Genomic DNA, 27,709 nt, shown 5'->3' on the forward strand with positions numbered 1-27,709 from the left:
GGGCACAGACAGAAGGAAGCTGCCAGGTATAGATTTAAAGGATGGCTGGTTACCTGGGACTGCAGTGAAGCATGTCCCAGGGCCATTGTGTCATGGCATGACTCATGGTTGCCTTGTAAGGTGTGAAAGCCCATTTGAATGGACCAATCAGAGTAATGAAGGAGTGTGGCTATGGTAACAGACCTGGCTCCATTCAAGTCCGCCCAAATAATTTAAAAGGCAAGTCGTAGCAGAAGTTGGCTGCTCATATATTGTTGGATCCCTCACCCTCCCAGCCTGTTTCTGAATGGTCCTGCCCAAAGGAGGGTGGGTGAGGCAGTGTGCGGACCTTTCCATGGAATACTCAGTTGCTGTATTTGGGGCCAGGGATGATATTTTCCAGCAGACAAACTGGCTGGTTGGCAGGCTTTTGCCTACCTCATAGCAATTGTCACAACTTTGGGTAGATAAGGCATTGGATTGCATCTTTAGCCTACTGGCTAAAGGAGATCTGGGAAGGGGTGTCTCTGGGAGTCCACACGGGGGAAGATGAGCCATAGCACCCTTCCAAGTGGCGGCCCTGAAGGGTTCACCCCAATTTAATGTACATAATAGATAGACTTGCTGTTCAAGCCTTCAAGGTCAACCAAACCTCTGATCAACCAGCTGGTGAGCTGCTTGATACCTGATGCATTTCCAATGCCTTCACTTAAGCCTACTTACATCTGTAATCAATAAAGTTGTGGTCTATTTCAACCCCAAACTGATGTCATGAGTCTCATTTCTACCTTGGGCAGCCCCACACCAGGGCTGCATGCTTCCTGTGCTTGGCCCCGCAAGGGCAAAACCCTGTTATTTTGAGAAATTTGCTCAGTGAGTTGCTGCTAATCTGTGATAGTGTTTTCTCAGAAGAATCCTTGTAGTTTCCCAGTGATATTTGTGATTGGGCTATAAAAAACAGTGTATAGTATTGGCAGACTAAGATGCTGTGAACTTGAGAGTATGGGCTGACTTGCGTGTAAACCATGGTCCACCACAAAGTGCATGAGCTAGAACAAGCCTGAGCTCAGCACTTCTCCTGTGCAGCTAGGAGAAAAATGTTTGCAGTACAGTAATTTCGCTTTTTATGAATTTTGGTAAGAAGCATAGATCATAGTCTAAAATAAACTCTTGTCATTTTCTAAACAACCTAGCTTCAAACCTAGATTATGAAGCTGGCTTATTTAATTAAGAAGCTATCTAAAATGATAAATATCTATTTTTTGCTCTGAATTTTTCTCACCTTTCTTGTCTGTAAATATAACAGTGTTTGTCCTCTTCTCTTTGCATTGGCTTATTGTGTTCATTTAAAAATGCTTTTTAAAACAACTTCTTAGCGCTTGCATTTCGTTGCCTCTATTTCTCAGAATACATTGCTTTCCTCTAGTAGAAATCTCTTAGACAGACCAAAGGTTACACCTGCTGTCTCACACTCAGATTGTAATCGGAGGGGCGTCATTTTCTTGTGGTTAACTGTTTCATAGCACCCTGTTTTGATTTGTTTTAGGCACTTTAGAAATAATAAATACTATGTTAAATTATGGGCTGGATCCAGATCCAGTCATATTGAGAGCAGAGGAGATTAATAGGACTAACATCAGAATGCCAAACAACAATCTGTGCCACATTCTTTTCAGTTACCTATTCTTCCACATATTGAGGTTGTGTGTGTGTGTTACAAGAATGTGTGACATATGTATCTTTGAAATGCTTCCAGTCTTCTTACATCTAAGGGCAGTTTGTGCACAAATAAAATTATTTGATTTTTCAACACTTGACAACTCCCAGCTGTGTGAGCAGTCTCTAATGAAAAACACTGTGTTTAAGGAAATGTGTGGTGATACGACCTTTCTGACTTGAGCTGTGATTGCTCATTCATGCCTCAGTTGATTCTGCATGCATGTGTGAATCTGTATAAGATGTGAGCTTAAAGTAACAGGCAAGTAACCTTATTCCACCTTGCATGTCAAGCGCTAAGAAAGAAACAAAGGGCTGATTCACATGTTCATATTTGTCACCTGATATCTTGCACCATCACTTGATTATTTGTTACTTGATGACATTGACCAAGTCTGAACATTACATTCCCTAAAATGTTCCCATTGGCAATGGGAAGTGAGGTGTAATGTTGTTGCCACATATGGTGTTATCTAGAGTAAACATGAGGTGTAGCATTTTCCTACAATAGCAATCTGATATGTTTTTTTGGGGTGTCTTTTAATTGCATTGTGGAAACAGCTTCCATTAAACACAGGCAGTACCTATGTGGCTTTTGATTTGTGTTTCCACTCATTGTCCCATAATAAATGTGACTACTCTGCTTCAGGAGACTAAAGGTTAGTTTCCTCCACGTCAATACTTTGACAGACATAGAGAAAAGAGAGCTAGATTGTCTGTGCAGGTTTGGCTACATTGGTCACCACAAAAACTGCTCTTGAACAATATCCTATGTGAACTTAATATATTCAGGGTGAATACTGCAAATGAAAAGCTAGTCTTAACACATGTGATATACAGTGCAGTTGATACACACTGCAAATAAGCAAATATATCATATGGAGAACTCCAGACATCACAATGAAGCCTAACTGCTTAAGGTGTGAACTCCTCCACAGAAACCATTATATCTGAGGTGATAAGGAGTGTCTATCTGTAGGATGTGAAATATGAAGACTGTTTCAAACATGCCAATTGTTGCTTGTAGCTGAAGCCACTTTTCAGTGAATATGCACATTTGAATCTGCTCTAATTTGCTTAAAGGTTGGTAATACAGAACCAAAAAGAAAGCATTGGATCAGAAAACTGTGTTTCCATTTTAGAAGGCATTAGTAAAATTACACACTATATACAAATACTTCTTCACAATTCAAAGTTCAAAATGCAACAGAAAAACCTAATGATTAGAAAATGGACACTGGGTTACTCTTGATATTTTAACCATTTCAATTTTTAAAACAGTAAATCCAAGTCTTCTACATGCTCTTTACATCAGGGTATGTCTGTTCCCATGTGCCTGATGGCTGAACGAAACAATGGGAAATAGAAGTCCTTAAAAGGGAAAGAAAAAATAGCAGAGAAAGCAGAAGACTATGAATCCTATAACCCAATTGATGGAATAAATGTAGATTATCACCATGTCCATGTCAAATCGCAATCCTCTGCTATCATCCTCAAAGTCCATATAGTCCATCCTGTGAGCAGCATGTGGGAAATGCCTTCGGGTAAAGGAATCTGTGTTTTGAAAACCTGCAGGACCAGAAAAAAAAAAAAGAACAAGTTATAATTCTGTCAAAAATACAGCTAGTATAAATTCCTTTTCTTAGATACACAGAGAAAAGACAGGGGGAAACCATATGCTAATATAATAGTCCAGTTACATTTGATCTCATCTCTCCCTCATATGCTATCTTGCAGCAGTCATTCCACCTGACTGTAAAAGAGGGAATGATATAAATCAGGACACACTCCGTGGGCTCTGCTGACAGGTCAGTTCCAGTTCACCCTTCTCCCTCCAAATGTTTCCATTCAAGCTACTTAGTATACAAACTTTAAGCACTTGTATCAGATTTTGCTTGTTTTCCTTTTTCCTTCCTATCTTTCTTTCCTTCTGTGTCATGCCTTCTATTTTATTTTATTTTATTTATTTGCAATATTTATATCCCACTCAATAATGTCCTCTGGGGAGTTAAAAACCATAAAACAAACAAGAATCCCTAAAAATTAAATAGAATAAAACAAGACTCCCTAGATTTCCCTCGCACACCATTCTCAAACCTTCTGAGGATCCTATAATGAGATCAACAAGCAGTTTGTATAACTGAGATGCTAACCGTTTCAATTGCCCCAAGGATTGTAAACAAACGAGGTTTGGGAGCAAATTCCTTTCTCTTTTGACGATACAGAGCTCATGAAAGATCTAATTTGGGTTATCTGGAACCAATTATGCTTTACGTTACCTAATTTCTCATGCAGCATTGTCTCCAATATGGGGTGGTCCCTTTCAGATAGGCTCTTTACACGATACAACCCCTTGCAGCTTCCAGCCTTTGTAATGGATGTACTTACCCTTATGCCAAAATTGCTTTAAAAAATGTGACCTAAAAAAATGTGACTGCATGTCAAACTATTGCAGATCTTTATAAAGTTAGAGTATCTGTGCTTATGAAGCTATTGTGCATAGTTTGAAAAGAAAAGCCATGAAATATCAAAAACCACCTCCCAGTGACCAGTCTCTCAAAGGCTCATAATAAATCACTCTCGATTAATTTTTTTTTTTTAAATCTGACATGGTTTTACTCTGTGATATGTGATAAAAGGAGAATATGGAACAAAACTTTTGTCACTACAGCCATTTTCAATGGCTCGGGGATATTAACATATCCTAAACATCACTACAAAATGTGCACCTAGGTTTTATTTCCTCATTTTACATCACAGCTTGTAAGGAATGAATCTGTAAGTGACAAGTGCTGCCATTGGTGTGAAACTATTTGATTTCCATATATAAATCTTCTATATGTAGTCCACTCTCCAGAGGACTTTAATCAAATTGGCTACGTTTGATTATATTTTATTTATCTCCGTTCATATGGCAAATATAACACAAAATTTGCCAGGCAGCTATTTTTGCCTCAACAACTTTGAATCATCTTGTAATCATGAATCAAAACATAATCATGCAAACGTTTAGTGACATTAGTTGAACTTGTGACGTTAAGTTGCACCAGTTGAGAAGATTCAGATGAATAGATGTAATCCTTGATTTGTATCTCTGTGTGATTTACTTTAAGCAAACCTGCCTTATATTTACCCTGGATTAGACTTTATAATGTAATCATTTTTCATTCAAAAATAGGAATTTTATTACTGTAATTGTTCTTGCTGGTGAACTCCACAGTCATACATCTCATACTGCATTAGCTAAATGTCTGACCCAATTTTCCCCACCAGAACTGTATGGGAAGCCCCCTTGACTTCGAAGAGTAAATGAAAAGCAATCATAAATCCAAAGCATAAGTTGCATGCTAGTATTAAAACACCCTTCCATCTAAGGCTCTTGCAGATTCATTACTGCATGCACTGAAAGCATAAAAACAGTAAGTTTAGGCTCCTGCCTGAACTTCCTGTCACATAAATAGGAAATTCATTCTACTATATCTTAATTAATTCAGTTTTAATAAAGGTAAAGGGACCCCTGACCATTAGGTCCAGTCGTGGCCGACTCTGGGGTTGCGGCACTCATCTCGCTTTATTGTCCGAGGGAGCCTGCGTACAGCTTCCGGGTCATGTGGCCAGCATGACTACGCCACTTCTGGAGAACCAGAGCAGTGCACGGAAATGCCGTTTAGCTTCCCACCAGAGCAGTACCTATTTATCTGCTTGCACTTTGACATGCTTTCAAACTGCTAGGTTGGCAGGAGCAGGGACCAAGCAACGGGAGCTCACCCCGTCGTGGGGATTCAAACTGCCAACCTTCTGATCGGCAAGTCCTAGGCTCTGTGGTTTAAATAGCCCACACCAAATTAAAAAAGGGGAAGCTGGGTCTTCTCAGTACACGTGGCTATGGATGAATAGGGTGTTCTTTAGTCACCAGTTGTGTTTCTCATTTTGCTTTCCATAAAGACTTTAAAATATTTTCATTGTTTTTAAGAATTATTTTCTATATTCCTTTGGGAAGAAGGAAGGATCACCCCACCCCCAGCCTAGTCTCCGGCCCAAACTCAAGCAGCACCATAAGCATATGTGTTACTAAGAACTGCAACTCAAGAGGCAGACCATCTTCCTTGCATGCAGTAGGCCCCAGGTCTAGTCCCTGGTGGCATCTCTGGGTAGGGTGGGAAAAGGTCCTTCCTGAAACACTGGAGAGCTGCTGCTCGCCAGGATAGACAATATTGAGTTAGATGGACCAATGGGCTCATAATTTTTCCTTACCCAATTGGAATGAAGGGTAGTTCACCACATTGGCCTCTGCTAACCTGCAAAGCCGAATGTTGTCACCATTACTGAAGGATGTCAACATTTTTCACTCATTTCCAGCAAACAGAAAGGCACTAGGTATAAGAAAAGCATAATCTTGGTCTGCCAGACATCTAGTAGAGATTTAGTGGCAAGGGTAAAGGGTAATTTTGGAAGTCTTTTGCCTGTTTTGCAGTGATGTTAGGAAGCTTTAGCTCTTGCATACTATATTTAGTAATATGATGCAAATGTCTGCTTGATATCCAGCTCCTTAGAACATGTTTCACGCCATTTATTTTTTTTCCTGATAACTTGAGACACACACTTAAATAGGAATACTTCTATCTAGAAAAATTATGTTAACAAACAAAAAAGGGCTGTTTTAATCAAATGTCTTCTTTCAAATACCTTCCTTGTAGTTCTCCCTTCAACTAGTTTCTCAGTGTCTTTAAAATTTATTCCATGTAGATTTCAATGATGGGGCCCTGTGATGTTTCAGGGACAATGTGGTCTGTGTTACATTTATGCGGCTAGTAAGGCAAACTGTGGGGATGGATGCTTTTATGAAGCAAGTCTGAAGAGAGGAAGAGGATGCCCATCAGGAAACTGTTCTGTATGACAGCCACAGAACCAATGAATATATATATATATATATATATATATATATGGGACTAATTGTTTAAAAACACTCCCAGAGGTTTTTGCATCAGTTGTTTAAGAAACATAAAATAAATCTATAATGATTTCAGGCTAAAATCTACTTGCTTATACTGCTCTCAGAACAAAGAAGGCAAAAGTGAACTGTGTTAATTGAATAAGAGACAGTCAGTCTTTGCTCCAAGAAGCGAACTGTCTGTGATTCGATTAACAGTATGCTCTCATCTTCCTTCTTTCAGCTGTTTTCTTTACCTTGCATTGATTTTTGTGGCATTTTAGAAAGTAACCACTCTCTCCTACCCTCAAGAAAAACAACAGGCAAAAGTCCATTAGAGACATTATGTGAGATGGTGCAAAAAACAACAACAACCCATCATTTTTGTTTTATTATGAACAGAAGAATGTCAATGAGCAAAGTGATGGAAAACATACAGGTGGTGTTTGTTTGTTTTTAATCTAAGTAGCTAACCAAAGAGTAGCAGGTAAATCAAACAGAAGCTGACATTTTAGCACATTCTAAGCTGAGAGCAGTACCTGCATTTCTCACAACTCAGGAGATTTTAGCCAAGTGAGATTTATCCTTGTATGATTGTGCAGCACATTTTATATGTAGATGTGAGCAATGTGTGATGCTGAAAAAAATCATGTGGAAAACAGTCACTCAAGTTTCCTTTTCGGCCTCACAGCAGGTGGCTAGCAACAGCTGTTAATGAAGATAACAAATATGGGTGAAGGTTTCTGGATTTGGAGGGAAAATGCATGAAAATTTTCTTCAAGTTAAAACTTGATTGTTAACCCCCAAACGACTACTTGGAATGCAATTTAATTCAAAAAATAAACCATGCAGGTATGAAACACAATAAAGGCATTAAGGAACATAGGAAGGAGAGAGATAGTGGGCTAGATGGACAAATAGTTCTCTGACAGACCGTGGCCAGGATGGCTGCTTTAAGGTCATTTACAGAATGTCCTGGAATGCTGAAATGTTCCCAACTGGCTTTTGAACCTTGCCATTTCTGATTAACGTCAGGTGATTTTGTCAGATCAGCCCAGCATCCTGCTCTCACTGTGGCCAACCAGAATACTGTGGGAAGCTTGTTAAAAGGACATGAGCACAACAACACCTGCAATTCCCAACAATCTCCAACCTCTAATGCCTCTAACTGTGGCAGTCAGTATAGTCCCCTTTTAAAGCCATCCAAGTTGGCAGTCATCAATGCTTCTTGAGGAAGTGAGTGCCATAGTTTAACTATGTGCTGCATGAAGAACTACTTTTTTCTATCTGTCCTGAATCTTCTAACATTCAGGCTCTACAAAATTTACTTTTTCCAAAATCAGTGGCTTCATATGAAGTGAGACTTTGGAACCTTTGTACATGGCTGGATAGAGATTATTAAGTGTCTCTCTCTGTGTGGGGATTACTACTACTACTACTAAAATTTCTATACCACCCTTCATCTGAGGATCACAGGGCACTTAACATAAAAATACATAACATAGTAAAAAACAAAATAATACCCCACCACAGTTTAAAAGACCCTAGATTGTTTAATTGCCCAAGGCCTTGGAGAAGAGGAATGTTTTTGCCTGTAATGAAGGTGTCAGGCGAGCCTCCCTGGGGGAGAGCATTCCACAAACAGGGAGCTACCACAGAAAAGGCCTGTTCTCGTGTTGCCACCCTTTGGATCTCTCATGGAAGAGGCAAGTGAAGAAGGGCCTCCGATGATGATCGCAGGGTCCTGGTTGGTTCATATGAGGAGAGGCAGTCCTTGAGGTATTGTGGCTTGGGAAACGTTTTTAAATGATGTAAAAGTCTCTGAATTTCTTCCATTGTCTCTGTGCTACTTCCTCAACCAAATTGACAGTTTTATTGTGCACATTAAGCAGAAATAAATTACTAGATACAGGTGTCCTACATGCAGGCTTTCAGTAAGAACTGATTAATATAACTACTTTCTGTGATTTGTGCATGAAGACTTGAAGATGGTTTATATAATACAAGGAAAGTTCCCAATATTAACCTGGAAATCAGAGGTAAATGACTATTCTTCACACCCAGGCATGTTACTGTTACTGAGAGTTTAAGCAACTAACATAAAGATGTTAGGAAATATCACATTGTGGCTTGTTGCTATTTTAAATCTGTTATTTACGGTAAGTATCGAGCACATCTTGTGCTGAAATTAAACAAAATAGTTGGCTGTTTCACAGATGCGTTGACACTTTTTATCATATCATTTCAAAATAGTTTAAAGATAATTACAGAAATATTTATAGAGGGATTTGTTCTCCTGGCAATTCAACACCAATCAATTCACTTTTATGTTAAAACTGAGAGCTGAGTCTTGCATGGGCATGCACCCGTGCACAGACACTCACTATCACTTGGCCAATAACATTAAATACATTTAGGGTTAACAGGTGTTTAGAACCAGCTTCTACATAAATCAGAAAGCCTGTAGAAACTGGTATCAAAAGATAATTGTGCAATTGATCACACAAACTAACATGCACATCAACCACTGGTGTATGAGCTGCCTGTTTAATATAGTTTACCTTCACTTGAGAATAATTCTGAAACCTGTTCAGAACCCAATTAACATTTCCCAAACCTTTCTGTAAACATAGTTACTGGCATTTTTTGATACCAATACTTAGTGGCAGTTGGTTCACCCCTCCCCTCAAAGGGCCATTACAAACCATTAGTTTAGCAATACTGTATGTACAACTTAAATCTGAAGCGTATGCTCCCTCGATCTGAATTATTCACATCTGACACCGTTTGAACATTTCTCTCAGTTCATTTTGCTGAATTTCATTTACAGATTCTGGTTCAGCTGGGCTCTTCTGGACTTTAGCCACTGCAAAGCTGATTTGTTGGGTCAAACCAGCTTGTGTAATATTAGTCACTTGAACCATGGAGCTCTGAATCTTTGCAAAAGGAGAAACTGCCCCACTGCTATTATTCTCTGCTGGTGAAGGAGTCGTATGAAACCTGACCCAGCTTCCAGTACACTGGATGAGGAGCCTGGACTGTTATGAGACTTAGCATTGGTGTTTTCTACTGCTAAGAATTGGGATCTTGACTCTGAAAATGGTACATTCAATTTAGATGGTCTAGAAGGAACCTCAACAGCTGTTCCCAAACAAGATTCAGTTTTCTTTGAAGCATTATTGCTAACACGATCCACCTCTTGCTGGGCTTCTTGAGAATTCATCTTCATTTCCGAAGCACTTGTCATCTTAGTTTGAGCGTCCTGCATAAATCTGTGGCAGTAGACATCAATCGGCTTAGTGAACTCTAATACAGCATTGTCTGTGGCAGCAGTTTCCTGGGGTCCTTTGCCTTCCAATTCAGACTTGTTAGTTTGGTCTTCATAGTGTGTCATGTGGATTTCTGAAGGAACAGGAATGCTAATATTGATGTCAATGCTGCTTATAGACTGGGACTGATTGCCTAGCTGACGAGCAGAGGCGATGACACCACAACTGGGCAGAACTTAATCTATCTGTCCCACGTTCTCCAAGGAGTCGATGAACCGCTGGTCATCATCAGATTTGGAATTTGTAAGGTACTCATCAGAATGAATCAGTATCTGAAGAGATCTCAATTCAGATTCTGCATTGGCTTTAGGATCTGTCATGGGATTTGTGCTGGGCCCGGGGGTAACCCAAGCAACACGGTCCAGATCCAGACCCGAATCCAAGGGTTCCGCGAGCAGTTAGTCTGACAGGGCCAAAGCAGGACACGAGGCAGGAAACCAGGCAAGGTCAGGCACAGGGTCTCAGGCAGGTTCTAGCAAACAGCAACGTTGCTCCCGCAACCTGGGGCGGGGTCCCACAGCCTTTTATCGTTGTTGGGGTAATGGGCGGTCCTGATCCCCCAGTGACTCACTTCCTTGTCTCGCCCAAAGGCAAGCACTCCTCCTGCAAGTACTCAGGTCTCTCCTTCTCTCAGACCTTAGTCTCTGCAGCTCGGGAGATGTCAGTGGGTTACTGGACCCAGAGGCTGCCTCAGCCTCTCCTGACCCAACTGCTAGTGGAGCAGCTGTAAGCGATTGCCCAGCTGAAGGCAACGAGGTACTAGCCGCATCTGGAGCCAGGGCAGGCTCAGGCCCCTGACTTGGCCCAGCTGGTGCTTGTTGCAGGGGAACCTGTGTAGACTGGGGCTTCCGAGTCCAAGCCCGCGTCCCAGGCCATCACAGGATTCTCCATGGTTTCAAGACTATTGTCAGATTTCCAAAGATTCACTTTCAAGTTGGGTCTTAAGAAGCTGACTTTCATTTCAGGCTTTGTAAAGTTCCCCAACTATCTAAGGTTGCTGATGTTTACATTGGATTTGGTTTGTTTCACTTTCTGATTAAGAGATGAGAACTTTCTCATTAAGTAGTATTTTCCTTGGGCTAAAGGTAAAGGTAAAGGTACCCCTGCCCGTACGGGCCAGTCTTGACAGACTCTGGGGTTGTGCGCCCATCTCACTTAAGAGGCCAGGGGCCAGGGCTGTCCGGAGACACTTCCGTGTCACGTGGCCAGCGTGACATCGCTGCTCTGGCCAGAGCCAGAGCCGCACATGGAAACGCCGTTTACCTTCCCGCTGGTAAGCGGTCCCTATTTATCTACTTGCACCCAGAGGTGCTTTCGAACTGCTAGGTTGGCAGGCGCTGGGACCGAGCAGCGGGAGCGCACCCCGCCGCAGGGATTCGAACCGCCGACCTTTCGATCGGCAAGCCCTAGGCGCTGAGGCTTTAACCCACAGCGCCACCTGCGTCCCTTCCTTGGGCTAGGGACCCTCTATTTTGGGATCTAATACCAATGATGTTCGCATGGGGTTTACTACTTTTCCTCTCCAGTTTCTTCTCAATAGTGGCTACAACTAACCCCATGGCTTATTTTGTGATTTGCAGCATCTCTGCAATGCACTGAAGAGTATATTTTCCATCCTCTTCAGGACTGCGCATCACTGCTCTAAGGGTATGGAAATATCCACTTGGGTCTTTGTATTTATAATGGAGCTTCATGCACATGAACTTGGGCTCTGAAAGAGAGTTGGTTCAGGATCTATTTCTATTCTTTCCAAATCTTCAAGGCTAAGCCTTTGGTACTGATTTACTTTATCTACTTCATCATCATAATAGGCTACATAGTATGCTGAGTTAGAAAGCAAACGGACATCCACATCTTCATGAGTAGCATCAACCAGGCTTGGGTCACAGCCAATAAGTACCCAACCCATTTAGGGCACAGTACTCAAGATATAAGGGACGCGGGTGGTGCTGTGGGTTAAACCACAGAGCCTAGGACTTGCCGTTCAGAAGGTTGGCGGTTCGAATCCCCGCGATGGGGTGAGTTCCCGTTGTTCAGTCCCAGCTTCTGCCAACCTAGCAGTTTGAAAGCATGTCAAAGTGCAAGTAGATAAATAGGTAACGCCCTGGTGGGAAGGTAAACGGCGTTTCTGTGTGCAGCTCTGGTTCCCCAGAAGCGGCTTAGTCATGCTGGCCACATGACCAGGAAGCTGTATGCCGGCTCCCTCGGCCAATAAAGCGAGATGAGTGCCACAACCCCTGAGTTGGTCACGACTGGACCTAATGGTCAGGGGTCCTTTACCTTTACTCAAGATATGCTGGCCATATGGGCAACAGGATTTGGCAGAAGCCCCTTTACCCCAGAGGAATAGCAGAGCAACACTGGCAGAGCAAGTCACTGGTGGAACCATTGTGCCAGCTGAAATAGGATGGGGTGGAAGAGATGTGGGAAGCACAGCAGAAAAGCAAATTTATGCTGTATCCTACAGTTCTTCAGTCCACCCCATCGATAGTACTTGTGCCACCATCGTACCCCATACTTGTGCCTGCCACAAAGAATTTGCATCTCAGTGGCTTCAACTGGTGTAGTGGTTGTGGGGGACTGAAAAATACCTGCCCATGTAAAATTTATGTGAAGTGTTGTCACATGATGAAAACTGCAGGTAATGGACAATTTTACTTAAAATGCTACATATATGAAGTGAGCATGTAATTAATTATTTGAGCAATGCGGGTAGCTATCTTAATTACAGCAGGTCTTAAAGCTAATTGTTGATTGAGTGATTCAGAACAGTGTTGTAGAATAGCATGTTTTCACTTGTTACAGAATAAGCACTTATTAAAAATAACAGAATAGCCTTCTTCCCTAAGCTGTGGAACTCCTCACAGTGGTCCATATGGCAATTCACTATACAACTTGTCCTGAATGCTGAAGATGCACAGCTTTGATGCCTGAGATATCTATTTTCAGGACTCATCCTATATTTGTGATAATAAATTGTTTTAAATGTTGTATTGTTGTAACCCGGTCTGGGGCCTTAGGGCAAAGGGCAGGTAAATAATAATACAGTAATAAGGAAAATAAACGTAAAGCATTGTAAAACAACTACAAATGGTCAGATAGTAGTTTGTATGTTTTATCTCTAGTTTTAAGACTCTTGCTTTTTGGATAAAGTGTTTTCACTGATTCCATGGAACTTAAATCTATTATTTTTCTTCAATGAAAAATTGTCGTAACAGGAAGTGTTCACAAGCTCTCTGTAGCAACATGTACTCAGGATGTTCTGAAAGTGTAGAAAGGTGAGGAAAGAAACATAATGCATTATGTTTAAAACATGGCTCACAGAGCCTTTGGGAGGAGTGACCCAAAAGGCATTAGAGATTCTATAAATATTTTAGCAATCCTAAGGGATACAATATAGGGAGAGGAATTAGAAAAAAGAGCCAGCAAGTAGTTTGCCGGCATGAAAGCAGAACTAGGGATGTACTGAGAGTTTTACTCAGTAAAATTGATTGGGCACACTCATTTGGGTGGGTTTTTTTTTTTTTACTCTCCGTGATTACTCTTTTATGTAACTCATAGCAATTCTCATAACAAAAAGAGTCTTAAGCTAGCACAGCTAGTCAATACCAATAATTGGATTTGTAACTGGATGCTAATTATCAGCTGACGAGAAGCAGTAACTTTAATTCATGAGTATTTTTGGTTAAACATTAATTGATATTTAATATACTTATTAATGACTAGGTGGGCATTATTATAGAATCATAAGGCGGCAAGGAAACCAGAGGGCTGTTGTTCAGCTCCCTAATCTCTGTCAATATAGCTGTACCTAAAGCATCCCTGTCAGGTGCCTGTTCAACCTTTCTCATAAAAGCCTGCAAGGAAGGAAATGTACAACCTCCTGAAGAAGTTCACTGAAATACTAAAACTGCTCTTAAATTTTGGTACAGTGGTGCCCCGCAAGACGAATGCCTCGCAAGACGGAAAACCCGCTAGACGAAAGGGTTTTCCGTTTTGGAGGCGCTTCACAAAACGAATTTCCCTATGGGCTTGCTTCGCAAGACGAAATGTCTTGCGAGTTCCTGCGGGTTCCCCCCCCTTTTCCTAAGCCGCTAAACCGCTTATCAGCTGATCCACTGATAAGCCGCTTATCAGCTGATCCGCTAAAAGCCGCTAAACCGCTAATAGCGCTAATCCGCTAAGCTGTCAATGGGCTTGCTTCGCAAGACGAAAAAACCGCTATACGAAGAGCCTCACGGAACGGATTAATTTCGTCTTGCGAGGCACCACTGTATTTTAAACAACAGAATTACAAAGCTCGAAGTGGTTTAATGAGCCATCAATTTCAAGCTTGTGACAGAAGTAGAGGTCATGCCCAAACCCACCTTTTTCATCTTATCTTCACTCTTGAATATACATCTGTAACTAATGTTAGAGGGCATCTAGACATTCCTTCTCTTTATGATTATTCTTTCTAAAATCTCAACAGCATTTCTGCAGATTTCTTCCTTTATCTGACATTTAGCTAGATCAACTCTTTGAAGTTGCTTCCATCAGACCTGTCATTTCATACTGCATGACTACTCTTTTCAAAGTGACATTGGGCAAACAAGGATACCAGCAACAATGTGTGTCCTGTGCTGTGTTTATGGCAGTTATGTAACAACAAAAAATACATGCTCAGCACAAGCCTGGTAGGACAATGGTACTCAATGAAAGAAGAGAAAAGCATAGTCTTTGCTGGTTGTAAATTTTGCCTGGGAGCAGAACCATAAATGCTCCATAGGCCACAGAACATTTTGCTTTCAGTGAAATAGGACTGACCTTGACTGACCCGGTTTTACAGTACTACATTGGAAGATGCTTTTGGGTCAACTGTTTATAAATTCTGGATATAGTACCCTCAGAGTTAACCTTCCAATCTTGTTCCAAGGTTTGCCAGTAAAGAATATGTTTCAAATAAAACCAAGTCAGTGCAGGGCTCTGCTCCCTAGAATAAGTGATAAAGTCATGTCATGGCAGTGCCTATTCTGAACCATGATAGAGGGTCTCTTGTTCTTTTTCTGCCTACTTCTTAGCATTTGTGAAACAGAAAGGACCTCAGTTTAAGCCAACTCCAAGCAATTCCATGTCCAAGCCCCATGAGGCAACAAATGCATATTAGAGGGCAATGGCTGTTGCTGAATCAAAGATCATAGTCATACTATTATAAGATTGTACAAATCATTGCATAGGGTAATAGTATTATTTATTTATTTAGAAGCATTTATAATCTGTTTAAGATTTTGAAAACCTGTAAGCGGAAGTTAGTAGGAAGCTGAATGAAAAAGAAAGCAAACTTCAGGTGGTTCACACCTGTATTTCCTGGGGAAACTGACAGTAAAGTAAGATTACAGGAAAATGTCACATACCTAGATTTCAAATGTGAAACACATCAATAATATTGTACAACATGGTGCATAGACTACACCAAATACCAGTTAGACCCACCAATCTGAACAGTGGTATTATCCTATACTCTTTCAATACAGGGCCCCAGTAGTGTCCTGTTATGAACTCTGATGCATGTAATGTAATGAATCTGTAGACCTTAGGCTGCAAAATTTACAGGTAGCGGCCAAGAAATGGCATCAAATCCATTCACATGAATGCTACAGGCTGCATGTGACACATGAAAAGGCAAAATATTTAGCAATCTTTCTTACCTTCAATAACTCTGAATGCCTTCCTGCAACTAGGGAGGGGCCATTTTGCTAAACCAGATTCTTGAAAATTTTCCTTTAATTTTGAATATTCAATAGGAAAGTGAGCCTTTGTTGAATTGTTCAGTTCTGCAGTGTGGGGGAAGGAAAAAAAGACGTCACAAATCTAAACCACTTCATAATGTAAATTTTGTAATTGCCAAAGATTTTATTTACTTTTCTCACATGTTACACACACACACACACACACACACACACACACTCTCCATGCAGCACATAAAAGAATTTTAAAATCAAAAAAAAAATTAAACATTCAATACAAAACACATATAAGAAAACCTGGCAAGCATGAGCTCTTGTATATAGATCTGTTACTTTCAGGAAACTTATTCTCAGTAATGTGGAATCAAGACCAATGCCACAACCCAGAAAACCATTTAATTATCCAACTAGTTACCATTTAACTAGAATTTTGGTATGTGTTTTTTTAACAGTTGCTCTCTGTGCTGCATGTTAAAACAGATCTATTTTTTTAAAAAAAATATATATACCACTTGTAAGCGTTGTATACTTTAAAATACAGGCTACAGTTGCATGACCTGGGTTGCAATCCTATCCATTCTTACCAGGGAATAAGTTCCACTGAACAAGTATGCTTAGGATCTGGCCACAGCAGATTCTAGATAGGTTGCATGTAAGCATTTGGGTATGTCTAGCTATATACACTGTGGTTCAAGGCTGCATGTCAGTGTACTTGCAGCACTAAAGTGACCTCTCTGGAACATAAGCCTGGGCAGTTTGTATGGAGGTCCTGGGTTGCTCAGATGACAAGACTCACTGGACTCACTGATGGGATCCAAAGGAAAGCAGAGCAATACTTTTAGCTTATTTATTTATGATGTGATATCTTCTTGAATACTTATATAGCATCCCTAGCTATATAAAGGGCTGCAGTCTAGGAAGTAAACATACAGATATTAAGTATAGATTTTAAAGCAGAAGGGTCTCAATCATAGTCAAGGAAGCTGAGCACATGCAATTAAAGAGCTCTCTGCAACTTTATATAGGAGCACCCTAAAGTAGATTATTAGCTGATGAAGTTTCTAGGTAGTCTATCAGCTTGCAGCACTTAAGTGGCAGGATATTGGTAGAGATTAGCCCTTGCCTTATTTTTTTATGATGGTTTAGTGTTTCCATTATTTTTAAATTATTGTTAGTATTTTATAATGTTTTTATATTTTGCTGGATATCATTCTGTGATCAATTGTAGGATGAAGAGTAGTATCAATATTTTCTAAATAAATATGCAGAGAAGATTGGGGGAAAGCATAGTCTAGCCTGGGCTCTAGTGCAGAAGGAAAACTGTCCAAAACCTCAATACATAAACACAGGATCACTAATGATTCTCATCACCTTTGCAATTAATAGCCTTCCTTCCTGACTCAATCAGGCAAGTTGTCTCTGCCACCATTTTGGCAGAAACCTAGCAAAAAAATTAATCTGGAATTTTGTGGGCCATTACTCATCCTCTTTAGAAAAGTGCCCAAGTGATTATCTCTGGATGTGCTATATAATGGACAGTACAATAAATAATGAGCTAGCTCTTCAATTTCCATTGAACCACAAATGCATCTTATCTGGTCCTGTGGGCATACCAAGTGCTCTTCCCCCGTTACTGCAGATTTCAAAGCTGAAAACTTAATAAGGAAAAAGCTCTCTGGGCTGCAGGGTATCTAAGCTCAACCAGATAATGTTTGTACCCACTCTTTAATTTCAAAAGTTGCATAGCTGGAGAAATCTTAGAAGAATGGATTACTGCTATTCTGGTTTCTAGTGCTATATTTTTAATGTTGTGAGAGAGGAATGCTTTGAGCTATTCACAGGAACTTGTACTGAGATAGATAGATGGTATCTGAAGAATATAGATGGTATCTGAAGAATATAGATGGTATTTGAAGAAGTGTGCATGCACATGAAAGCTCATACCAAGAACTAACTTAGTTGGTCTTTAAGGTGCTACTGGAAGGAATTTTTTTATTTTGTTTTGAGATAGATCATATTGTGGAAAAACTGAAACACCTGCTGTAATCGTTAATTTTTGTATAGCCCATGCTTCTGGGTTTATTGCATCAAACAGGGTTGGGGTGGACCTAGCAACAGGTAAGACTATTAAGAACGTAACTGATTGTGTTTCAAGCAGCATCTTCCCCCCTTATGTAGGGGCAGGGTGTTTGGCTATGGAGAAGTGAGTGCTACATACACAATCTCCCCACGTGCTTTCCCCCCAATATTGGTGGTTCTAAGCCCAGTTGAAGACACATGTGTCTTGGAAGAACCTCCTGGCTTGATGAGGGGCAGTTTAACACCCCCTCCTGGCTTTCTACTTTCGCTACTAACATTTGTATTCCTCCCTTTCTCTACATAACTGGAATAGATGTGGATTTAGACACATGGATCTGCTACCATCATGCCTAATGTATGACTAGTTACCATTATACTCGATTTGGAGTACAGTGTCTAATTAGTCCTGAACATTCACTTTGAGGGAAGACAGCTAAATATTTATTGGTCGTTACTAGGAAAGATGAAATATATCTTTAAAAGCTTTATACCTGATTGGAAAAAAACTTGGGCAATTGCCGTGCGGCACAGAGGACACAGAGTGCTGGTTGGATTATCTTTGGCGAGTGTGCGTAGGCAAGGTTCACAGAAGATGTGGTGGCAGGGATAGCACATGTAAGGATTAAAATAAACATCCAGGCACACTGCACAGAGGTAGCCTTCCTTATCTTGCCAGTGTTCGTGCTCCTCATCTGTATTCATAGCCTGGGGTAAGAGGGAGAAACAAAGCAGTGCTTTAAAATTATTTCACTCAGTCAAATAAGAGACACAATAAAGGCATCATGCTCCAATACAATGTGTATTCCCCAACCCCCACTAATATTTTCTAACGTAACCCCAAAGTAAAAGCAATGTACCTGAAGTAATGTGAACACTTCTAGGTGGAACTAGAACAAAAAGAAACATGCTTTGCTGCAACAGCTGAAAAATAACACAAATCACCTCCCCCTATGTACGGCAAGCTTTCCTATTACTTGTCATGTGCGCATTTTATGAACTGTATTACAACAGTCAGTAAAAGAACAACAACACTGGGGCTAGGGGTAGGTGTATTAAAAAGTAGGTGAGTGCTTAGCATTACTATAACAAATTATCTTCTTCTCTTATGAGAAAGTGAATGCTTAGATCATCTTCAGAATTCCACATGCTGTAGTCGAAAATAGTGAGCAATGCAAGCCTGTGCTCATACAAGCTAGCCCACCCAGCACTTAATGGGTTTCAAGGAGAGGCAGTAGAAACTACCTCCACTGCCTGATTACTGCCCCTCCCTCCAGAAGGTGTCCCATTCAGGGGGGCTATGGATTTGGGGGATCTAACACAATCGAGTTGGTCCTACCTCCCAGCTTCAGATCCTCCAGATCACCCCAGCCTTTCCCTTCCCTGAGCCCTAGTTAGGAGGACGGGTTCAGAACCAGCACATGTTCTGAGCCACGGCTCTGCTCATGCTCCAGGAAGGGGTGGGAGAGCAAGGGCAACTAAAAAAAATGGTGCCTAGTCATAGCTGATGCAACCTTGTCTAGCTCAGATACCTGTGATTTATAGTTGGATGGCTCCCGCACTTTTGTAGAAACCTTGCTCCGTGACCAAAGTCTTGCCGGTAAGAGAATCTAAGCAGTAGTGGAAATGGTATAGTCAAGCAATGTGTTGTTCAAGGCTACTTAGGAGTTTTGTAGCTAAGCAATAGCTTTGAACTTGCCCACACCTGGTCCCAACTCTCTAGCACAATGACTAAGAAATCAAGAGCACGGGATGGCAAAATGGAAAGGGCAAACCCAGCTTTCATTTTTAATCAGGGGTTTCTAGATCTCATGGTTGAAGAGACATATTAAATAGGTATCAATCAATCAATCAATCAATCAATCAATCAATAGGTGTCAATTAAATAGGACATATTCATTAGGTCCAGACATTAGAGGTCAGAAATGGGTTTCGGCCAAGGTCTGGTGTGTGTGTGTTTGCGTGTGCATCTCACTCCTCTTTCTTTTTGCGATTGCATTCTTTTGCTGATGCCAAATTAAATTAGAATGATAAATCATTTCTGATTAGTTCCTAAGCTCAGATGACCTAAACTTGTCTACTTTATTTTGTCAATTGTGAATTTGGCATTGCAGATGGTAGCATTTTTGTTTCTGGCATGAAGTAAACACGAAGTCCTGAATTATTATTATTAACTTATTTGAACAATGTAAGTGATAATTTCTTCTTACCAAACATGTATCTATAGATTCACGTCACTGCAAATATATATGTAGTATTTTGTAAATATGTGTCCATGTGGGTCTAAATACATGCACACATAGATCTTCACTGGGTGAAGGGGTGGCCCTGTATTGCCTTGAAAATGTGATACTATGGCCACTCCTAAAGAAACTGACCCTGGATCCCTTGGTTTGGCATGACTACTCACCAGCTGCAGATACCTCCTTCCTAGGGAAGGTTGTGGAAAGAGTCCTTGTGGGGCAGTTTCATGAATTTTTGGATAACATAGATTATTTAGACCCACTCCATTTTGGGTTCAGACCTGACTATTGACTGAGCTGCTCTTGCTCACCTTGAGCAAGAGTGAGACGAGAGTACTGCAAATGTGCTTCTTCTTTTTGATCTCTCTGCAGCTTTTGACATCATTGACCATGGTATGCTCCTGGACCAGCTCCATGGAAAATAGGCCATTGGGTTTCAGTGGTTCCGGCCCTATCTATGGGACCAAATCCAGAGAGTAGCATGGGAGAGTGCTTTTAAGCCACTGGCAGTTAAGCTTTTTAAGTATCTATATGAAGTTGCTTGGAACAGTCATTAGGAGTTTGGGGGCAATGTGCCATCACCTTGATGATGGCACTCAGCTCTATTTCTCATAATATTGGTATCAGGAGAGGCCTTGCAGACCCTGACTGGTGCCAGGATGCAGTAGTGGGATGGATGATGGAAAGTAAGATGAGCTTAAATCCAAGCAAGATGGAGATGCATAGGTGAGTGCTTCCAGTGTTTGAGAAACTAGCCAATTACCTGCCCTGAATGGGGTTGTGCTCCCCTTGAAGGAGCAGGTACATAGGTAGGAAATGCTTCTGGATCCATGTTTGTTGCTGGATGCCCAGGAAAGCCTTGGTAGCTAGAAGTGCCTCCTACCAGCTCCAGCTGGAACAGGAGTTCTCAATCACAGTAGTTCAGGCAATGGTGACTTTAGGGTTGGATTACTAAAACAAACATGAGGTGGGGCTTCCCTTGTGCTTGGTCCAGAAACTACAGTTAGTGCAGAAGGCTGCAGAATGGTTGCTGACTGGAGTCAGACCCTGTCAGCATAAAACACCCTGCTCAAAGATCTACAGTGGCTGCCAATTTGCTACAGGCCAAATTTCAAGGTGTTACTATTGGAATATAAAGATGTTAACTGCTTAGGAGCAGTTTACTTGTGGGAGCACCTTACCCCATCTATGCCTGCACAACCACTTTAACTTGCTTTTACAATGACTTAGAATCATAGAATCATAGAGTTGGAAGCGACCACAAGGGCCATCGAGTCCAACCCCCTGCCAAGCAGGAAACACCATCAGAGCACTCCTGACATATGGTTGTCAAGCCTCTGCTTAAAGACCTCCAAAGAATGAGACTCCACCACACTCCTTGGCAGCAAATTCCACTGTCGAACAGCTCTTACTGTCAGGAAGTTCTTCCTAATGTTTAGGTGGAATCTTCTTTCTTGTAGTTTGGATCCATTGCTCCGTGTCCGCTTCTCTGGAGCAGCAGAAAACAACCTTTCTCCCTCCTCTATGTGACATCCTTTTATATATTTGAACATGGCTATCATATCACCCCTTAACCTCCTCTTCTCCAGGCTAAACATGCCCAGCTCCCTTAGCCGTTTCTCATAAGGCATCGTTTCCAGGCCTTTGACCATTTTGGTTGCCCTCCTCTGGACACCTTCCAGTTTGTCAGTGTCCTTCTTGAACTGTGGTGCCCAGAACTGGACACAGTACTCCAGGTGAGGTCTGACCAGAGCAGAATACAGTGGCACTATTACTTCCCTTGATCTAGATGCTATACTCCTATTGATGCAGCCCAGAATTGCATTGGCTTTTTTAGCTGCCGCGTCACACTGCTGGCTCATGTCAAGTTTGTGGTCAACCAAGACTCCTAGATCCTTTTCACATGTACTGCTCTCAAGCCAGGTGTCACCCATCTTGTATTTGTGCCTCTCATTTTTTTTGCCCAAGTGCAATACTTTACATTTCTCCCTATTAAAATTCATCTTGTTTGTTTTGGCCCAGTTCTCTAATCTGTCAAGGTCATTTTGAAGTGTGATCCTGTCCTCTGGGGTGTTAGCCACCCCTCCCAGTTTGGTGTCATCTGCAAATTTGATCAGGATGCCCTTGAGTCCATCATCCAAGTCGTTGATAAAGATGTTGAATAAGACCGGGCCCAATTGCTTTTACAATTGTCACATAATGTTTGTCTTGCACTTGTAAAGAGTCAATCTTTTAGTGCAGCACTTCCCGCACCCAGGAACTACCTGCCCATTGACATTAGGCATCTTTGCTGTTCTCTTTTCAGTACCTTTTTGTTTAGGAAAACCTACCCAGACATGCAAAATTGATGTGCATTTTAATCTGTAATTTAGTTTGTAATGTTTATTTTTAACTGGTGACTTACATTTTGAATTTTAAAATCTTGCTTTTAACATTGATTTTTATAGACTATTTTTTTTAAAAAATATTCTTCATAAACTGCTCATAGGTTTTATTTACCATTAAGTGGTATACAAAATATGTTAAATGAAATGAATAAAAATATAATCATTGAACCAAGTTGAAGAAAAACTATGGAATGGGACTGCTGCTCACATTTAATTTTTAAATACTGAAGTGTAATTCTATCAGCTTCTAGTCTGGGATTACTTTGACACCATCCACAATTCCAGGCTGCTCTCAATTCTTATAAACTAGTGAAAAGTTATTTTAATGGTGATTATCATCCCTCACTTGCCGCTGTCACGCATTTCTCCCTGTCTTCTTCACCCAAAGCTTCTACAGTTTTACCCGAGGCACTGATTTAGTGGCAAGAAGCATCCTGTGGTAGACAAGGTAGCAGGGATTAAGTAGTAAATTTAGAAAATAACAGCAAAAGGAAACAAGTAGTTCTATGAGATGAGTGTGAGATTAAAGCAGACCAGAAAAAACAAAGTACTGAAATCATTTACCATCTAAAGATGTGGACCTTCCTCCTAATTTGGCCTCTGAGGGTTCTGTGCTCAGACTGATGTCTGATATTTAGCATAGTTGCTTATGGTTATACACTGTGGAGAAATTTATGCCTAAACTTCACATATAGATAGTGGTTCGCAAAATAAGTCAAAGCATCCATGTTTGTATTTAGTTAATAATTTACTTTCACTTCCTCTCTATCTGGCTTCTCACTAAGATGCAAAATAGAAGTAAAAAACGTCAAGTAGGTTATGAGGGTCTTTGGAGCTAAGAATTACAAAGAGCCATGGCCTCCTCTCAGGCTTTTCTGCTTCACCTTGGGAGAGATAAATTGCTCACAGAGAAAACTATAAAGAAGAGTATATTTTTCAGCACAACATTTACATTTAAAGTGAGTGTTGTCTACTTATGGCACCTAGAATAAATGATCCATAGACAATTGGAAGCATAAAAGGGTGGAATACTACGGCAGTATTCATTGAAAATGAGTAGAGTTACTGCAACTAAAGCCATTATATACTCCGGCACAAAGTCATTATACTGTCTCCCATTTTGTATAACTAAACAGTTTGATTCATTTACATTGGCACTTATTGGAATTGGTGAATTTTCCTCAAATAAGCAAAGGAATATTGTGTATATTTACAGAGTATCTTTGTCATTGCAATAACATCTATGGCATGCAATTGTCTCCAGTAAAGCACATTTAAAGAATCCTAGGAACTGTAATTTCCTGCACACAGAGCTATGCCCGGCATTCTTAACAACCCACAGTTCTCATTATTATTTGGGGAATACCATATGCTTTAATGTGGGAAATACGGGTTCACATATGCATGTGTATAGACACAAAAGCAGTTACACAAGTGTTTATGGAAATCAGTGCCAGTACTGAATACGTGTCCTTGAAAACTACATTACTTGGGACATCTGCATTACTGGATGAAAAGTTCACAGTTTGAGTTGGAAACAAATTCTTGGGGAAATAGCATTTGATTGGTAATACAGTCAAGCACATTCAATTGTCTATGTGTCAGGGGGAAAGTTTTATAGTCACTATTGCTAGACAAGTTTTGTGTGAAATGAGAAGGGAAAACTGGGGCAGGACTCAAACTTATGGGCGAGAGATCTGTGCAAGAAGCATCTGGGCCACTTTGCGCTTCCAGTTATAAAACTGGTTAAGTGACACAAGTTTCCAAAGGTGGGAGCTGGTCTCAGGAGAAGGAGGGATGCTGGTTTTTGAAGGGAATAGTTCATATTAGACAACCTTGTTCTGAATCAAGAAATGGGTCATTACAACAAAGTAGTCCATTAATGTATACATAGATGCTCAGATTTACAGTGGTTTCTATGCATAGTGAGGAATGTGCTTGGTTGTAAAATCTACAGGCCAGGGGGCCAGTGTGAATTATGTGTTCATTTGTACTATAAACTTTACTGTGCTAAATCTAAATTTCTCAAAGTGAAAGCCCGATGTCCTTAAGAAGGCCCGAGCCACTGTGCAAAGATGAATTCAATTTGAACACTTCCTCCCAATTACAGTACTCTGCATTCCATACTCCAGAACTGAAACTTGCATATTAGTGCTACAGTTGCATATAGCTATGCACTAATACTGTATATTCAGTGAGATAATAGTGGCACAGCTGGGGTTTTTTGGTAGTTTTTATTGCTCCTTTTCATGCATGCACAATCTACGCACCCCACCCCGATATATTGTGAGTGTCTAGGTTTTATTTCCTCTTCTCCTTTAACAGCTTGATCTGAGCCCAAACTGAAAAATAACTGCCTACACAGACCACCTCCTCTGCCTTTCACACAGATGGATTCTAATAGGTGTATCCTTGACTGAGTGAGACTTACTTTAACAATATTTGAGAACCCCTGTGCTAAATGTTCTAAAACCCATTTCTGAAAGCATTGTTATTGCCTTGAAGAGCCTTTTTTTTGCAAGAGTCTGCTCTCATCAAAGCACTGAACTGCTGCAAGTCTCATTGCAAGGAATGGGAATGACACCAGCCACGGCAATTTGAAGATAGGCCTGTTTTAGTATTTAGCAAAATTTCTGATGACATTCTGCAGCATCCACATTGTTAAATGCAGAAGCACTTCAAGAGCTTTACTGTTATGCAGCTTTTTAAATACTAATCCCCCCAGATCACTCCATGTCCTAATTGGAATGTCATTTATTAGAATATACATCTAAAGTGGCAACTGATATTACTAGTAGCCAGATAAATGCTACTGGAAAGATTACATTTTTCAGTTTAAGAACGTTTGGGAATGCAGCTCTCAGTGAAGCCATTGGCAATCACCCAGGGAAGTAGCAATTTTTCCCATTACATGAAACAAATTAACGCAATACATTCATGAAAATAGCTTCCCAAGATGCTTAGACATATACACATGCTCAAAATTCCCAAATGGTGGGTACTTTGTAGGCAGACAACAGGGTGTTGAGAGTTGCGTGTCGAGGTCCCCAATACACCCCAAAGGAAAACACAATTGACACTTAATTTTTGTTTAATTTTTTGGGCATAATTTTGGCCACAACTTTATTCAAATACAGCAATGTGAGTGGTTGCTTAGGCATTGGTAGCACTAACTGCCCCCGCACGGGGACAGCTCTGACATTTGCACCCCCCTTGAAGTCAGGAAGGGTAAGTCACCTGGGGAGAGAGACGGGACTGGGAACCATGCCTCACCTCTCCCCAGCATGCTCCCAGGGGCTTGCGTGGCCCTAGCCCCTTGCCAGGGGGTTTTGGACAAAAGCATGGGGGAGCCCCTGGGTTCCTTTAATGGTAAAACCCTTCAGCAGCAGCAGCAGCAGCATTTTGGAGGGGCAGGCACAGCTGAATCCATACCCCTCCACCAGCAGCAGCATTTTGGGGGGCAGGCACAGCCGAATCCATACCCCTCCAGCAACCAATTCCAGACCAATGCCTAACTGCCAAATGAGCACTGAAGCTCACCGCCAAACCACTCACAAATGCAACCCTTCCTTCAATCCCAAAGCAACCGCATCCAGCCAGGTGTCGTTCCCCATAGGGGAAAGATGCACCCCATCTGCCCTAAAGAGGGCAACAGCCTTGAAGGAAATAGCAGGGTGCAATATCACAGAACCACTGTTATTTTATTTTATTTATATTATATTATATTATATTATATTATATTATATTATTTATTTTATTTATTGTATTTTATTTTATTTTCCACCGCCTTATTAACATGCTTTCTGGCCTGCTCGGTGGTAGTTTGTCTAGGCATTTGTTCCGACTATCTGCACCTGACCTCAGCAGGGCAGCACTGACGACTGGGCCCCACCATATCGTCAGTACAAGCAAACATCGTGGGGGAGCAATGAACCAGGATCAGACTCAAGCGCACCCCAAATGCTCCAGGGACCCTTGCGTGGCCCTACCCCTCGAAAGGGGTTGACAAAAGCATGGCGAATCCTTGGATTCCTTTAAAGGATTACCTTTGCGCGGAGGGGACAGGTGCTCCCACCCCCCCTCCAGACCACCTTGAACCAATGCCTTAAATTATTTTGAGTCCAGGGAGAGCTGTCATCAACTCATCCAAGTCCTCCTGCATGCAGGAACGCAAACTTATGCTGTAAGAAGACGGCAAGTCATTCTCGTCCAGCTGCACCACTAGCACTGTGGGAGGACCTGCACAGATCACACTCGACTGCACCAAAGGAAGGAACTCCTCCCAAAGCATTCCCCATCTGGACACCCAGTATATGTTCACTTGGGCAGGAAGACTGAGATGGTGCCCCAGTCCAGACTCGTCAGCGCGCTTGCCAGCCCAGTGTACAATGCTTTATTTTTTATTTATTTTATTTTATTTTATTTTATTTATTTTCCACCGCCTTATTAACATGCTTTCTGGCCTGCTCAACCGCCAATCCAAATGTGCACAGCTGCTCCTATGAAAAAAGGAAATAACAGACAGGCATCAGCACAGACATCACTGGTGACAATTCCTGATGTAACCCTTGTTAGCATCAGACTTCCAATGACCCATATTCACAATCCTGTCTACTGACAGGCCCCCAGTGTGCAGCCTTTGCAGCAGCCCTATTCGGAAGGAATGAGGCGTGTTCAGTGGTAGGCAAGCCGCAGGCCGTAATAACTGGTGCACGACATAAGCACATCGATGCCTGGCTAACGGGAACCCATTTTCATGCACTAGGAGCGGGCCAGCCCCCAGGGGAATGAAAAGCCAAATATTTCTGGTATCCATAACTGGGCAAGGGCCCTCCTCACCTGTGAGGGGAAGCCTGATGGTGGCACTCCTGCCCACTAGGTCTGTTTTAGAGTTCCCAACTCTAATGACCAGCTCCAAGCAGATAAGGAAAAGTCCTGAAGCAACAAGCCTCCAGACTCTCAGCCCCGTGCTGGCTCCAACACAATTTCCCCAACCTTCAGTGCACCAAAAATGCAATGGAATACTGAAAGGAGTCTCGCCTTGATCTTTAACCAGCAGACAAGTTATAACTTGTTGCAGATACTGCATAGGTAAAAATTGACCGACTTCCTGCCCACTGTCGTATGAGGTTGGAGCCTATTCCAACTTTCCAAGGCCCTGTGCACGACAGACTTTATACAAGGGTCTCTGAAAATTAAAGCTTTATTATAACAGACATTGCAGCGGACTGAATACTGATAGTTTTAACAGCACATCCAATCTGCAGCAGGTGGACCAAATACTGCAGGATCTGCTCAGAGGATGGGGGCCACATCTTCTGAA

The 27,709-nt window shown here is 41.4% G+C and overlaps 1 protein-coding gene and 1 pseudogene across 7 annotated transcripts in view; both read right to left on the reverse strand.

The window, feature by feature from the left end:
- Positions 1–2,932: 2,932 nt before the first annotated feature.
- Positions 2,933–27,709, reverse strand: part of RNF180 (ring finger protein 180) — a 56,891-nt gene continuing 32,114 nt past the window's right edge. For 5 of the 6 annotated variants that reach the window (XM_079995554.1, XM_079995552.1, XM_079995551.1 and 2 more), the window contains 5 exons: positions 19,289–19,366; positions 18,617–18,646; positions 18,251–18,464; positions 15,642–15,767; positions 2,933–3,264 (listed from right to left, as the gene is read on the reverse strand). In XM_079995554.1, the coding sequence (XP_079851680.1) occupies positions 3,068–3,264; positions 15,642–15,767; positions 18,251–18,464; positions 18,617–18,646; positions 19,289–19,366 (645 nt within the window). In that variant the 3' untranslated portion in view covers positions 2,933–3,067. The remainder of the gene's footprint in view (positions 3,265–15,641; positions 15,768–18,250; positions 18,465–18,616; positions 18,647–19,288; positions 19,367–27,709) is intronic. The other variant, XM_079995555.1, reaches the window with a different exon arrangement.
- On the reverse strand, positions 7,809–11,863 carry LOC307226510 (phosphatidylinositide phosphatase SAC2 pseudogene; annotated as a pseudogene). Its single transcript has 3 exons — positions 11,393–11,863; positions 10,834–11,033; positions 7,809–10,349 (listed from the first exon to the last, which is right to left on the reverse strand). The product of its transcript is annotated as a phosphatidylinositide phosphatase SAC2 pseudogene (transcript).

This window comes from Podarcis cretensis, assembly GCF_951804945.1.
Source record: "Podarcis cretensis genome assembly, chromosome: 11".
Classification (NCBI taxonomy): Eukaryota; Metazoa; Chordata; class Lepidosauria; order Squamata; family Lacertidae; genus Podarcis; species Podarcis cretensis.